The sequence below is a fragment of the Gekko japonicus genome, unplaced genomic scaffold (genome assembly GCF_001447785.1).
Source record: "Gekko japonicus isolate JY-2015 unplaced genomic scaffold, Gekko_japonicus_V1.1 scaffold846, whole genome shotgun sequence".
Lineage (NCBI taxonomy): Eukaryota > Metazoa > Chordata > Lepidosauria > Squamata > Gekkonidae > Gekko > Gekko japonicus.
The window spans coordinates 21,303-35,012 of NW_015164696.1; the positions used below are offsets into that span (position 1 = coordinate 21,303).

The window sequence follows — 13,710 nt, forward strand, 5'->3', positions numbered from 1 at the left end:
ATCAAGTCACCACTGACTTATGGCGACCCCCAGCAAGGGGCTTTCAAGGCAAGCGAGAAACAGGAGCAGTTTGCCGACACTTTCCTCTGCAGAGCCTTCCTTGGTGGTCCCCGGTCCAAGTATTGACCATGCTTAGCTCCTGAGATCTGATGTAACTGGGCTACACCCAGGGCTATTTTGGGGCAGGAACACACAGGAACGGAGTTCTGGCTGGCTCCCAAGTTGGCCACGCCCAGCAGGAACTCATTAGCATAACAGGCCACGCCCAACAGCAGAAACTCATTAGGATTGGCTACATTAGGGGTGTGTGGCCTAACATGCAAAGGAGTTCCTGCTACAAAAAAGCCCTGGGTTTTGACAACAAACAAGGTAAACAGAATAAGAAGCAAAAGGTGGGTGTGGCTGGATGACCACACTTCTGGTAACATGTGGGTGCGGCCTAATGTGCTAATGAGCTGTGCTGTCAGGGGTGTGGCCCAATATGCTAATGAGTTTCTGCTGTTGGGTGTGGCCTATTATGCTAAACATTCCATATCCTCATACACACTACATTACATGTGAGTATTTCAGGTAGGCAAGTTCAAACGTTAAAGTGGAAAGAAAGTACCGTGTGCAAAGCGATCGCGAGCCAATGTGACAAGCACTTCCACACAGCAATGATGGGACGTTACCGATTCCCCCTCCCCAGCTCTGGATGTTTCCCCAGTCTGCAGGAACAGCTTTTAGAAGGTCCAAAGAAGTGCTATGGGAAAGGGGGAACAAAAACCCCAGTGCATGTACGGAACTCTCCATAGGGCCTTTTGAATGAACTTCTAATTTTAAAAAGCGTTACAAACTCAGCACTTACCCAAGCGTTAAGAAGTTCTACAGACAGCCAATACTAGGTCCCATACCTTTTGGGTGTTCAGGACCAGAAATTTACAGTGTTTTGAAATGATGTCTTTGCAAAAATAGAAACTGAGCAGGCTGTCAGCTAAGCAGCTGTCATAGCTGGTGGAGGGGTGGGGTGAAGGATGGTATGTTTCTGTAAAGGAATCTTAGGTTTCGTTTCTTCCTAACTCATCTTATCTTGTAGCCTAGGCCGGTGACTTTGGTACCTTTGGCTGCTTTCCCTGAGAACGTAGACTCGTTAGGTTAGGCAGGCTTTTGCTTGTTTCCTGACTGGTCCAGATCCCTCAGGGGGACCCCTTTGAATTATGTATAAGTTCCAGGGCTCTTTTTGTAGAAAAAGCCCAGCAGGAACTCATTAGCATAATAGGTCACACCCAACAGCAGAAACTCATTAGCATATTAGGCCACACCCCTGACAGCACAGCTCATTAGCACATTAGGCCGTACCCCCATGTTACCAGAAGTGTGGTCATCCAGCCACACCCACCTTTTGCTTCTTATTCTGTTTACTTTGTTTGTTGTCAAAACCCAGGGCTTCTTTTTGTAGCAGGAACTCCTTTGCATGTTAGGCCACACACCCCTAATGTAGCCAATCCTAATGAGTTTCTGCTGTTGGGTGTGGCCTATTATGCTAATGAGTTCCTGCTGGGCGTGGGAGCCAGCTCGGGAGCCAGCCGGAACTCCGTTCCTGTGCGTTCCTGCCCAAAAATAGCCCTGCTGTATAACTCCCCATTGTGCGCGCTTGCAATCAGTTCTAACACAGAATGTATGCACAGAAGACCTGCCTTTACTGTACTCAGTAAAGTTCACTCTTTTGAATGGAAGTTGTTGGGAACTTGTTAAGTCGCTCGCTTAACAATGAAGTCTGAGAGTGATTCAGCAAGAACACTTTATTCTTCCACTCGAACACAACTCCAACACGGATCAACATCTGACAGCCAAAACAGCCTTTACATTGCAGCTGTCCTGCTTTTAAACATTCCCAGCTAATGTGGCCACACCCACTGTACAAATACCAACCAATAAGGTTGTTTACCAATCACGGACGTTCCCGCTCAGGGAGCTTGCTAGAAGGTGATTGGTTAGGTGCTTCCTGGGCTAGTAACACGATTGGATGGATTTGGATCCTAGCCCAGGACGAAGCTTAACATTGTACTTCAATTAGATGTTTCACAACATATCAATGCTTCAAGGCAGCTTTGAATACACTACAGAACTGATTGCTGTAGGACTCTGACACAGGCAGACAGAAAGAGTTCGTAAAGTAGGATCAGTTCCCAATTCCCTTCTTGGTTCTGGTGAAACAGTGTGCAGAAACACGTGCTTTCCCACACTATTGACCATGGGTCCCAAAGTCATCAATAAGAAATGTATTCCTCACCCTTGTTTACCTGCTCCTGCACTGTTCAATGGAACCTTTGGTGGATTCCTTAGAGCCATTGCAGTTGCACCCAGTTCAGACATATAACCTATCTTGCCCACAACTTACTATCTCATTGCACTTTCCCAGGCTCCACTGGGTGAGTCTCCAACAGAGGTGTCCTTGTCCCAACGGGATTCAAACTTAGATGGACTGTAATTTATGGCACTGTTTGTAGAAGGGATCCCCAAGCTTTTTGAGCTTGCTGGCAACCTTTGGAATTCTGACAGTGTGGTCGGCACAGCCACAACACGGCTGCTACTGAAGTCCGTCATAGCTTATCTTCAGTCAGACAGTGAAGGTCTTTGTGCCAATCAAATTTCCAAAGGCCAATCAGGAGCCTTTGCTAGGCGCTCTGCCCACATTCTTAAAACATGCTGTAGGTGCCAGAAAATGTGTCAGGAGGCACCACGGCACTTGTGGGCAACCTGGTTTATAGTAAGCAGGCCTTGGTTTTACTGCACTGTTTTCTGATTTCTGTAATCCAGTTTTTTTGAATTTCTTATGTCATATCAGACTGTTTATGGCCACTTCTGCACTGCCATTTTTTGTCACCCGTTTGTCCCTATTGCTTTTGGTCTGTCCCCCCACACACACCTTTTTCACATGTGTTTTGCTCCCTCTGGGACTACTAGAGAGAGCAAAACACATTGGGGGGGGGGAACCCCGAGAGCCAGTTTGGTGTAGCGGTTAAGTGTGTGGACTCTAATCTGGGGGAACTGGGTTTGATTCCCCACTCCTCCACATGCAGTTGCTGGCATGACCTTGGGCAAGCCATAGTTCTGACAAGAGCTGTCCTTGAAAGGGCAGTTCTCAAAAAAGCTCTCTCAGCCCCACCTCCCTCACAGGGTGTCTGTGGTGGGGAGGGGAAGGGAAAAGCGTTTGTAAGCCGCTCTGAGACTCTGAATGAAGGGCGGGGTATAAATCCAATCTCTTTTTCTTCTACATTTCTTTCTAATATCGGGATCAAATTTTATAATACAATGATTATTGCATTTCTTATACTGTTCCTATTGCATTGTTAAATTTTGTAATCCTCCTTGAGTCTCAGTGAGAAAGGGGGACTATAAAGTGGGTTAGCATATCTCCCACCATACTACCTTTCAAGTTATGCTGAAGGGAATGAAAGCAGAGGTGCTGCTCTGGAAGGACCACATTATTGTTTAATCAGCATTTTATATACGCAAGAAGCACAACACATGAAAAGTGGAGTTGTGTAACTGCTATACACATTGGGAAGCAACCTCCAGTTCTGAACTTAGAATATTTTTGTATTTTGAAAAAGCTCATACTAGACCAGGGGTGGCCAAAATGTGGCTCAGAGCCACATGCAGCTCTTTCACGCATACTGTGAGGCACAGAGGCTGGGGAAGCCAAAGGGAGCCATGCCCTTCCTTCCTTCCTTCCTTCCTTCCTTCCTTCCTTCCTTCCTTCCTTCCTTCCTTCCTTCCTTCCTTCACCTTTTTGCTTTTTGGTGTAGTGGTTAAGTGCGCGGACTCTAATCTGGGAGAACCGGGTTTGATCCCCCACTCCTTCACTTGCACTTGCTGGATGACCTTGGGCAAGCCATAGTTCTGACAAGAGCTGTCCTTGAAAAAGAGCAGTTTCTGTCAGAGCTCTCTCAGCCCCACCACTACCTCACAGTGTGTCTGTTGTGGGGAGCGGGAGGGAAAGGAGTTTGTAAGCCGCTCTGAGACTCCCTTGGGTAGTGAAGGGCGGGGTATAAATCCAATCTCTTCTTCTTCTTCTTCTTCTTTTATTTTTGGCAGTCTAATTTAATGTTAATAAAAAGCAAATCTGCATATTTTAAAATAAAAAACAAGTTTTTAATATCTGTTCATGTCTTGTGGCTCTCAAACATCTGACGTTTATTCTATGTGGCTCTTACGTTGAGCAAGTTTGGCCACCCTTGTACTAGACGTTTCTGGATCCACAGTCCTGAACAGGACAAAATATCAGCTCCTAGGAGACAAGGCATTTTGAATGGTTTCAGCAGGCCAAGAAAACCAGCACACCAACAGACGAGATACCAACCGACTCCACTATTTGCTCAGATCCACAATGGAGACGCAGGAAAACTAAGCCAGATGAACTCCAAGTCTTAAATCAACTAACCACAATTCTTCCAAAGTGTTGATACAAGAGAGAGACCAAGGGGATACATGTGAGTACAAACTGATGTGCCATGCCCTGAAAACAATGCTCTTATGAGACAAGTGAGGGCAGGAACCGTTTCTTTGAAGGTGAACAGCGGGGGCCAGAGGCAATAAGAACTCAGTTTCAATTTGCTTGTATATTCCGATTGAGGTTTTCCCTAGTCATCTGGCAAACAATGAAAGGGCTTGTTTTTCCTCTGTAAGGTTTTGCTTTCTTGCCAAAAATACTTGGGTCCACTTCCGCATATGTATGCTCACTTTCGCATCCAGGCGAACAGTGCCAAGTGCTGTTACTTGAGTGTGACAGAAGCCATAATTAAAGCACACATTTCATCAACATTTCCTTCCAGAAAATTCCAGGTTCCGTCACTGCTATCTAGATTTTTTTAAGGAACTTGTGTAACAGAGCTGGGAAAGTCATTTCTCTGGCTGAGATCCCGGAGAGCAGCTTTTAGTCAAATAGATAACATGGGTCTGACTACGTATAAGGAAACTTCATATAAATTCCGTACATTAAAAAAAAACCCAGGATGACTTGGCCTTATCTTTCAAACATGCTAAATAAATGCAGTTCAATCCACTTCAGTTGTAAAGTACACTGAAAGTGGATTGAAAGTGCATTATTTAGTCTTAGGGCTCTTCCGCATTCTGATTTTCATCACTTCTGTGTCCCTATTGCTTCAGGGGTTCTTCCCCCCCAATGTATTTTGCTCTCTCTAGTAGTTCCAGAGGGAGCAAAACACATGTGGAAAAGGGGTGGGGGGAACCCAAAGCAATAGGGACAAATATTTGTACCCTAAGGTGTGAGCTCTTTGGAGAAGGAGATCTATATATTTCAGGCTATAACCTCTTCTGAACCTTAGGCTGCCAACATCCAGGTGACACCTGGAGATCTCTTGCTATTATAACTGATCTCCAGACTACTAAGACCTGTTCCCCTAGAGAAAATGACTGCTTTGGAGGGTGGACTCTGGTATTATATCCTGCTGCAGTCCCGCCCATCTCCAAACTCCTCCCTCCCTGGGCTCCACCCCCAAAATCTCCAGGTATTTCCCAACCTAGAGCTGGCAACCCTATCTGAACCAAAGAGCCATACATTTTTCAAAATAAGTAATAAATAAAGCATTGTGCTGGGCCAGGGATCCCCAGTCTTTTTAAGCCTGTGGGCACCTTTGAAATTCTGACACAGTGTGGTGGGCATAGTCACAAAATGGCTGCCGCTGGAGGCAAAGTCAACCATAAAATGGCTACCACAGCTTACCTTCAGTCACACAGTGAATATCTTCATGCTGTGGGGGTAGGTGCTCCTATAGCAATGTTCAGGGGTCATTTCATAGAAAAAGAGGTGCAGGAGCTCATTAGCATAACTTATTAACATAACTTATTTGCATATGCCACACCCCCTGACATCACCGGAAGTGTGTCAGAAGGCAACACCCACCGCTTAGGGAGAGCTTGTACCTGAATAAAACTTGGTCTTAAAGGTGCCACTGAACTGTTTTGGATTGCAGCTTGGGGGGGGGGGGACGTGCAGATCTGTCCTCGCAGAGGAGGGAGAGCTTGTACCTGAATAAAACTTGGTCTTAAAGGTGCCACTGAACTCTTTTGGATTGCTAGCTATGGGGGGGACACACACGCAGATTTACCCTCACAGAGAAGGGAGAGCTTGTACCTGAAGGCGGAGGGGGGGCTCTGCAACTTATCTAGCTGCTTCTTGCTCTTCATGACCCAACTGAGAGCTGCTGGGAGCAGGAGGCGGGGCTTATTGCATGTGCCCGCCCCCTGGGCTCCTTACTGCCGGAGCTCCGCTCCTGTGTGCTCCTGCAGGAAATTACCCCTGGCAATGTTCTTAAAAATCTGCATGGCCAGTCAAATCTCCAAAGGCCAGTCAGGAGCCTTGCTAGGCAAGAGCCTCACCGGGCCAGGCCCACTTTCTAAAAATGCTTGGCAGACCCCTGAAAGGGTGACAGTGGACTCCTTGGCACTCCCTAGCACCATGTGATACAAAGTCACAGAAGATCTGGGCTGAAAAAAATATTACTCAGGAGTCCGCATTTATCATCTTGCAGAATGTCAAGCCTTGTATCAGGGCCGGTGTCAAGGGTAGGCTGCAGGGCTCTTTTTGTAGCAGGAACTCCTTTGCATATTAGGCGACACACCCCTAATGTAGCCAATCCTCCAAGAGCTTACAGAGCTCTTCTTACAGGGGCTACTGTGCCTAAGCCGCTTAGGTGAGCACTGGCCAGCCAATGAGACCTGCTGGTAACCTGCCTCATCACTCAGCCTTGATTTAGGCTCATTCTGTAATCTTGACCAAGTCACTATAGCTTTTTCAACCTATTTCTCTGGATTCCTTAGAGATATTTGTCTACGTACTTAATTTGTACTCTGCCTTTCTTCCTAACAGGGACTCAAAGGGGGAAAGGGGGCCTGGTTATACTCTCTTGCCCAGGGCCTACAAAAACCTAGAACCAGCCCTGTGTTGTATAGTATCAACAAGGACTGGCACACTGCAAATAGAGTTTCATCTCTCTCAGATATTTTACTCTGTCGTGCAGAGAAGGCGACTTTCCTAAGATTCCCAGTGAGGAGCTATCAAAAGTCAATATTTATGCTGTTTGAGGCAGTGTTAAAATCTGATTCCATTATGATTCCATTATTTATTTAAAACATGTACAAGCCCACCTTTTTACCAAGCAACTGGGACCCCTCTTCCTAAACTACCTTGATCCCAGAGATGCATGGATTAGTTTAAAATGGCCTGGAGTTAAGGTTACGTTTTTTTTTCAAGCTTTGACTGCATCACAGGGCATCCCTCCTTTTCAAACCAGGATTCTTCCTCCACCGGAATGACTGCTTCCCTCACACTGGCCTATGTAAAAGCCAAAGCAGATCTTAACAAGCAGGGCTTTTTTTTCTGCCAGAACAGAGTTCCGGAACCTCTTCAACAGAATTCTTTTTAAAATGTTTAGAAGTTCATGAGTTTTCAGTATACAGATTGAAAACTTCATTTCCCTCTTGAGGGTTCTGTAGGGTTGCCATCCCCCCCAATGGGGGTGGGGTGTTCCCCGATTTCGGGGGGCCCAATTTGCAACTGGCCAGCTAGCCAGCGGGGGGAGCCCCATCCATGAAGAGCTCCGATGTGCCCAAGATGCCCGACACGATGATGCCACCTGGAAATGACGTCATTGCACCGGGCATGTCATGTGGGGGGATGCTCTAGCATTCGGCCAAAAACTCTATGGTGACCATAGAGCTTTTGGATGAATGCTAGTGTCCCCTACACGGTGACAAGCACAATGACATCACTTCTGTGTGATGTCATTGCAGTGCACGCCAGAAGACCCCAAGTGGCAGCCAGGAGCCCCCTGCCAGCAGACGGTAGGCACCTGACAACTCTAGAGTTCTGGCACCTCTTCCCCCCCCCAAAAAAAAGCCCTGCCTACAAGTAACAAGAGCCACGACACAGGCACCCAAACGAATACATCCCCAAGGTCTAGCTTCCCTTCTGTTTACTTTCCTCTGGAAAGTGATCCCAAAAAGTCTACAGTTGTTGCCCCAAACAGCAAAAGCCAACAACACTTAAGTTCCTCTGCTTTGAGCTAGTCTCTGAAAACCAGGGCTATTTTTGGGCAGGAGTGCACAGGAACGAAGTTCTGGCTGGCTTCAGAGTTGGCCACACCCACTACAGCCAAAACCTCTGCGTGCGTGGCTACAGAGGGAAGGCCTGGAAAATAACACACACATCTCGGCGACTCTGAGGCAGGTAGGCCGGGGGGTGGGCTGGAAGGATCGAGGGGGCATTTAAATGCCTCCCCGTGACTTCCCCAGCCTGTCCAACATGCGTGCTGAAGCTCCCACCACCCGCAGGATGCCCAAGCAAGCCAAGGGAAGGCAGTTTAAATTGCCTTGCCTTCCCTTCAAGGGGAGGCTTGCCCAGGCTCCCCAAGGGACGGCATGGGGGTGTGGCCTAATATGCAAATGAGCTGTGCTGTCAGGGGTGTGGCCTAATATGCTAATGAGTTTCTGCTGTCGGGTGTGGCCTATTATGTTAATGAGTTCCTGCTGGGCTTTTTCTACAAAAAGAGCCCTGCTGAAAACTAAGCCAGCCAAAGGCTAGTCACGTATGCCTACAATATTAAACATTCAAACACCCATGAAAGCCACTTCTGCTGTGGGTTGTGTTCTACTGAGAATTTGCCAGCCTCCATGAACGGTTCCTCCAATACTCACCGTGGCTGGGACCCCATCCAACTGACGGGCACCATGGTTTGACACCAGGATTCCATTTACGCCATGCTCCACTGCTCTCCTAGCATCATCAGCTGGGAAGTTTTAAAAAAGGAATGAATATGTATAGGTTGTAACTCAAGGCAGTTGTCAATGTGATGGCTACGAAATCCATTCAATTAATACAGAATGCCAAGTTTTCAGCTTTTCAGAGGAACATTTCTCACGCAGCTCTGTTCAGCAGCTAAGGTCTGAATAACGACACAGTGAATCAAATTCAAGTTCACCAGTCTATCATATCTCATACCCAAAGGCACCATCTTTGATTGAGGTTTATAAGATTATGCATGGGATAGAGCAGGTAGAGAAAGAGGTACTTTTCTCCCTTTCTCACAATACAAGAACTCGTGGGCACTCCATGAAATTGCTGAGCGGTTGGGTTAGAACGGATAAAAGGAAGTACTTCTTCACCCAAAGAGTGATTAACACATGGAATTCACTGCCACAGAAGGTGGTGGCGGCTACAAGCATGGACGGCTTCAAAAGGGAATTAGATAAGCATATGGAGCAGAGGTCCATCAGTGGCTATTAGCCACAAGGTATAGCTAGGGGCTCTGGGGCAAGTGATGCTCTGTCATCTTGGTGCTTGGGGGGGGGGGTCAACAGTGGGAGGGCTTCTAATGTCCTGGCCCCACTGCTGGACCTCCTGATGGCACTGGTATTTCTGGCCACTGTGTGACACAGAGTGTTGGACTGGATGGGCCTTTGGCCTGATCCAACATTGGCGTCTCTTATGTTCTTATGTTCATCTCCCAGCTCTGCCAATGGCCCATTCTCCTTCTAGCGTTCGCTGCACTGTTTTACCAAACCCACATTGGAACAGAAATCCCCCTCTACATTGCATGTCACTTTCACTTTCTTTGATTGTCGGATTTTATGGTAGCCTCCACACTCCAGGCCAGTTTCACTCCCTTCGATCTCTCAGTCTTATGGTACCATCTGCATAGATTTATGGCTCTTTTATGGCCATTCAGAGGTGACTCTGCAGTCAGTATGGTGTTGGCTCGCGGTATCTGAATGTTGTTTTGAGCTGCATCTTTTCCTGTTCCAGTGTGGGTTTGGTAAAACAACGGAGCGAATGCTAGATGCAGAATGGGCCAATATCCCTAGTACTCTTATATGAAGGTCCGGTATGTAATATCACTGGTGATTAATTCTACCAAGACTAGCCTGAGAGAAGTTTCCTGTAGACAAATTAATATGTTCACGGGAATCATTGACGCATTTTAATATCATCATCTCATGACTTTCAAATGGTTTTTGATTAATTTCAGCAATTGGAAGAAGCATCCTGATTCCACATATGAGCAGTTCGGAAGAGAACTGGAGCCCGTGCATACAGCACATTGACAAAGTTCCAGCATTGCTATTTCCTGTCACATCTGTCGCTACGTTTAATTAATGTCCATTACTTTCCAATATGGTTGCCATTCCCCAGGTCTGGGTGATGAATCCCCCAATTCTGGGGCCTTCTTCCCGCCGCCGACCAGCTGGCTGATGGGGGAAGCCCCACCCACAAACAGCAACGTCCCCATGCAATGTCCCTGACACGATGACATCACCCAGATGTGACATCACTGTGACGGGGGGTGTCAAGCAGCAACGCACTGGTTTGGTGACATCACCCAGATGTGACATCACTGTGCCCAGAGTGTCAAGCAGCAATGCACTGATTTTGGGGCAAAACTCTGATTTTACCATAGAGTTTTGCCCCAAAACAAGAGCGTCACCCCTGATGTTGCCGACACGATGACATCACTTCTGGGTAATGTCAGTGCATCAGGGACGTCCCTGCCCATTCCCAGAATGCCTCCCAGGTCCCCCTGCTGGCAAGACAAGGGGACCTGGCAACCCCTTTAGAAACAGTCTTTTTGGTATGGATCCTATACTTTCCTTCTGTTTGTGCAGCTCTTCTCCGTTCCAGAGCACATTTCTTTGGCTGTACGTGCTTTCTGCTCACTAGAAGACACTGGTTTTGCAAGGGGGGGGGTGTCATCTAGCACTGGAGGAATGCGCTCAGCAAAGGGGGACAGCACTGACATTCAAAAGCTATAGGACCCGAGCCAGCATATTTCAGCATTAGATTTCTCTTTAGGCCCATGGAAGCTTCCTTCTGCTGAAGTCTATACTGGTGAAACACTCAAGAACATACGTATACCTAAGTACAGCCAAAATACAAATGGGCTGTAGTTTTCTTTCTCTGTTTGCATGCAGCAGGTCCCAGGTTCAGTCCCTGGCATCTCCAGTTAAAAGGATCAGGTGGTTGGTGTTGTGAAAGACCTCAGCCTGAGATCCTGGAGAGCTGCTACCAGTCTGAGTAGATAATAGTCACTCTGATGGACCAAGGGATGGACCAATTCAGTATAAGACATGTGTTCTGAGAGCCACTGAAATGTACCAAACCACGACTTTCCTTATTAGCTTTCACCAACATTGGGGCACTGCTAGAAAATTTTCTTAAGCCAAAAATATTCTGCTGTAATTGTATCATTTTTCGTGAGCAGGTCTTCTGTTGGATTTTTAAAAATGAATTGAAATGCATATCTTACTGTAAATTGCTCAGAGGGTACTTTCCCATAATGAAAAGCAGAATGTGTGTGTGTGTGTGTGTGTGTGTGTGTTAAGTGCCGTCAAGTAGCTTCCGACTTATGGTGGCCCTACGAATTAATGTCCTCCCAAACATCCTATCATGAACAGCCTTGCTCTCGTCTTGCAACCTGAGGACCGTGGCTTCCTTGATTCAGTCAGTCTATCTCACGTGGGCTGCCTTCACCTTTCTCCAGTGACTCTTGTCTTCTCATAATGTGACCAAAGTACGATAGCCTAGGTTTCCTCATTTTAGCTTCCAGGGAGAGTTCAGGCTTGATTTGATCTAGAACCCATCTATTTGTCTTTTTGGTGGTCCATGGTGTCCGTAAAACTCCCCTCCTAGGGATGGGCACAAGCCCATTCATGAGCCAAAATATGGCACAAACTTTGTTCAGCTCAGAGCCCCCAAATCAATGTTTGGGGAAGGTGTCTTCCCCAAACATTTACCAAACTTTTGTTTGGTTCGACTATTCAGGGCCATTTAAACCAAACAGCTGAGCAGCACAGATCTGCAGCTGACCTGTTTTACTTCCCTCCACTTCAAAGCCAGGGGGAGTCAAGCAGACTGGTGAAAGGGCTGACAGCTATTTCAACCTAACAGCTGACAGATGCACTGCTCAGCTGTTAGGTTTAAATGGCTGCAAGCCATTAAACCCATTGGTTTTGCTCCCCCTCCCCACTTTGAAGTGGGGGAAGAGAAAAGGACAGGTTAGATGGCTGCCAGACGTTTAACCTTTCCCAGGTGATCCTCCCCTTTCTCCTGGCCATTGTGATCCATAGGCGGGAGAAAGTGGGAACCAAACTTGCTGTACCAGCTTGGTTTGTGCGGGTGCCTTTGCTTCGGTTCAGGGTTCTGTTTGAGGACTGCCCCCAAACCCAAACTGGATTTTTTAGGTTTGTGCCCATCCCAATCTCCTCCAACACCACATTTAAAGTGGGATATCAACAGTTTAATAAATAAAACGAATAAAGCAACCTCTTGCAACATAAAATCTCTTCCAATAGCCTACAAACCTCTGAGGATGCCTTTAGCAACAATTGGCAAGGTCGTTAGACCTCTGAGCCACCTCAGATCCTCCCATTTAATCGATGGATCGATTGCCTCAGAAACATAGACAGACAGGCCACTGTCTTCTCCATAGCCCTCCTCAGATGAAAATGCCAGGTCATTTGTTTCAAAGTTTTTCATTCTGAAATTAAGAGGAAAGTTTCAGAAAACACAAAGTTAAGATGCTGAGCTGCAGACCGGAAGGTCAGTGGTTTGGCAGTTTGAGACCAGAGTGCCGCGTGCAGGGCCGGCTCGAGGTGCTTCTGCGCCCTAGGCAGGCGCAGATGCCAACCTCCCGGTGGAGCCTGGGTACCCTTTTGCTGCCGCCTCCTCCTCCCCCCCAGGGGGGAGGGGAAGGGCGGGTGAGCTGCAGCGCGGGTCTGGCTCGGGGGCGGGCGGCATGGAGGGGCGGAGCTGCCCGGGCGGCAGCGCAGCTCAGGGGAGAGATCGGCCAGCTGTGTGTTTCAGCCCCACCACCGCTGCAGCTCACAGACCCAAGCCCCCTTGCCAGGGGGTGGGGCAGTGGGCGGCAGCCAATGAGGTGGAACAGCAGGCTGGGATTTCCCCCGGGGAAGCCTGGCCACGTGGACAAAGCGGGGCCCCTTTCTGAGCCCCCCATCCCCATTTCTGACTGTCCAGTCGTGCCCTGCGGCACCCAATGGGGGGAGGGAGACGAGGTGGAGGGCCTCCCCCAAGGCGGTCAGGTGTGCGACCCAGCAGAAGCAGGGCGGTCTACCAGAATCGACACCCCTTCCATCAATGAACTTTCCCAGGGAATGGGCAGCGCAGCATCCTCATGGCGGGTGTGGACCAGGGAGGAGGAACTTGCTTCGAAGGGGAAACGGCCCCGGCTACCACCAAGCCCTTTCCGGGAGAAGCCAAGCAGAGCTGCCACCGTGCCCGTCGGAAGAAAATGAGAAGGGGCCGGGCCGCCCGACTGCCTGCCCCAAGGGCTCCACGGCAGGACAGGCCGCGCCGCACCACCTCAAGCAAGGCCAGCCCCCTCCTCCTCCTCCTCCTCCTCCTGGGGCGCCGGTGGGGCTTTCACTTCTCGGCTCGGCGCCCTGCAGGCAGGTTCGTGCAGCCATGCCCCGCCGCGCCCCTCCCCCGGTTTCTGGGGTGTGTGACTGAGAGCTGCCTTCCCTCCCCCGACGTGGCACACCCCCCCAGCGCCTCCAGCTGGGGGGGGAGGGCAGGGACCCTCGCCGGGCAGCTGCCGCACCTGGCGCTGCTGCCAAGGCTGCGCTGAGCTGTGCCGAGGAGGAGGAAGAGGAGCCCCCCGCCCCCCATGGCGCCCTCTGCCTTCTCGCAGCCTT

General features: G+C 48.7%; 1 protein-coding gene across 1 annotated transcript in view; it reads right to left on the reverse strand.

Annotated features, from left to right (window-relative positions):
- The window catches only part of HAO1 (hydroxyacid oxidase (glycolate oxidase) 1), a 40,042-nt gene that overhangs the window by 9,491 nt on the left and 16,841 nt on the right, over positions 1-13,710 (reverse strand). Inside the window, exons 4-5 of the mRNA XM_015409455.1 lie at positions 12,361-12,536; positions 8,701-8,792 (exon numbers count right to left, since the gene is read on the reverse strand). Coding sequence (XP_015264941.1) covers positions 8,701-8,792; positions 12,361-12,536 — 268 coding nt within the window. The remainder of the gene's footprint in view (positions 1-8,700; positions 8,793-12,360; positions 12,537-13,710) is intronic.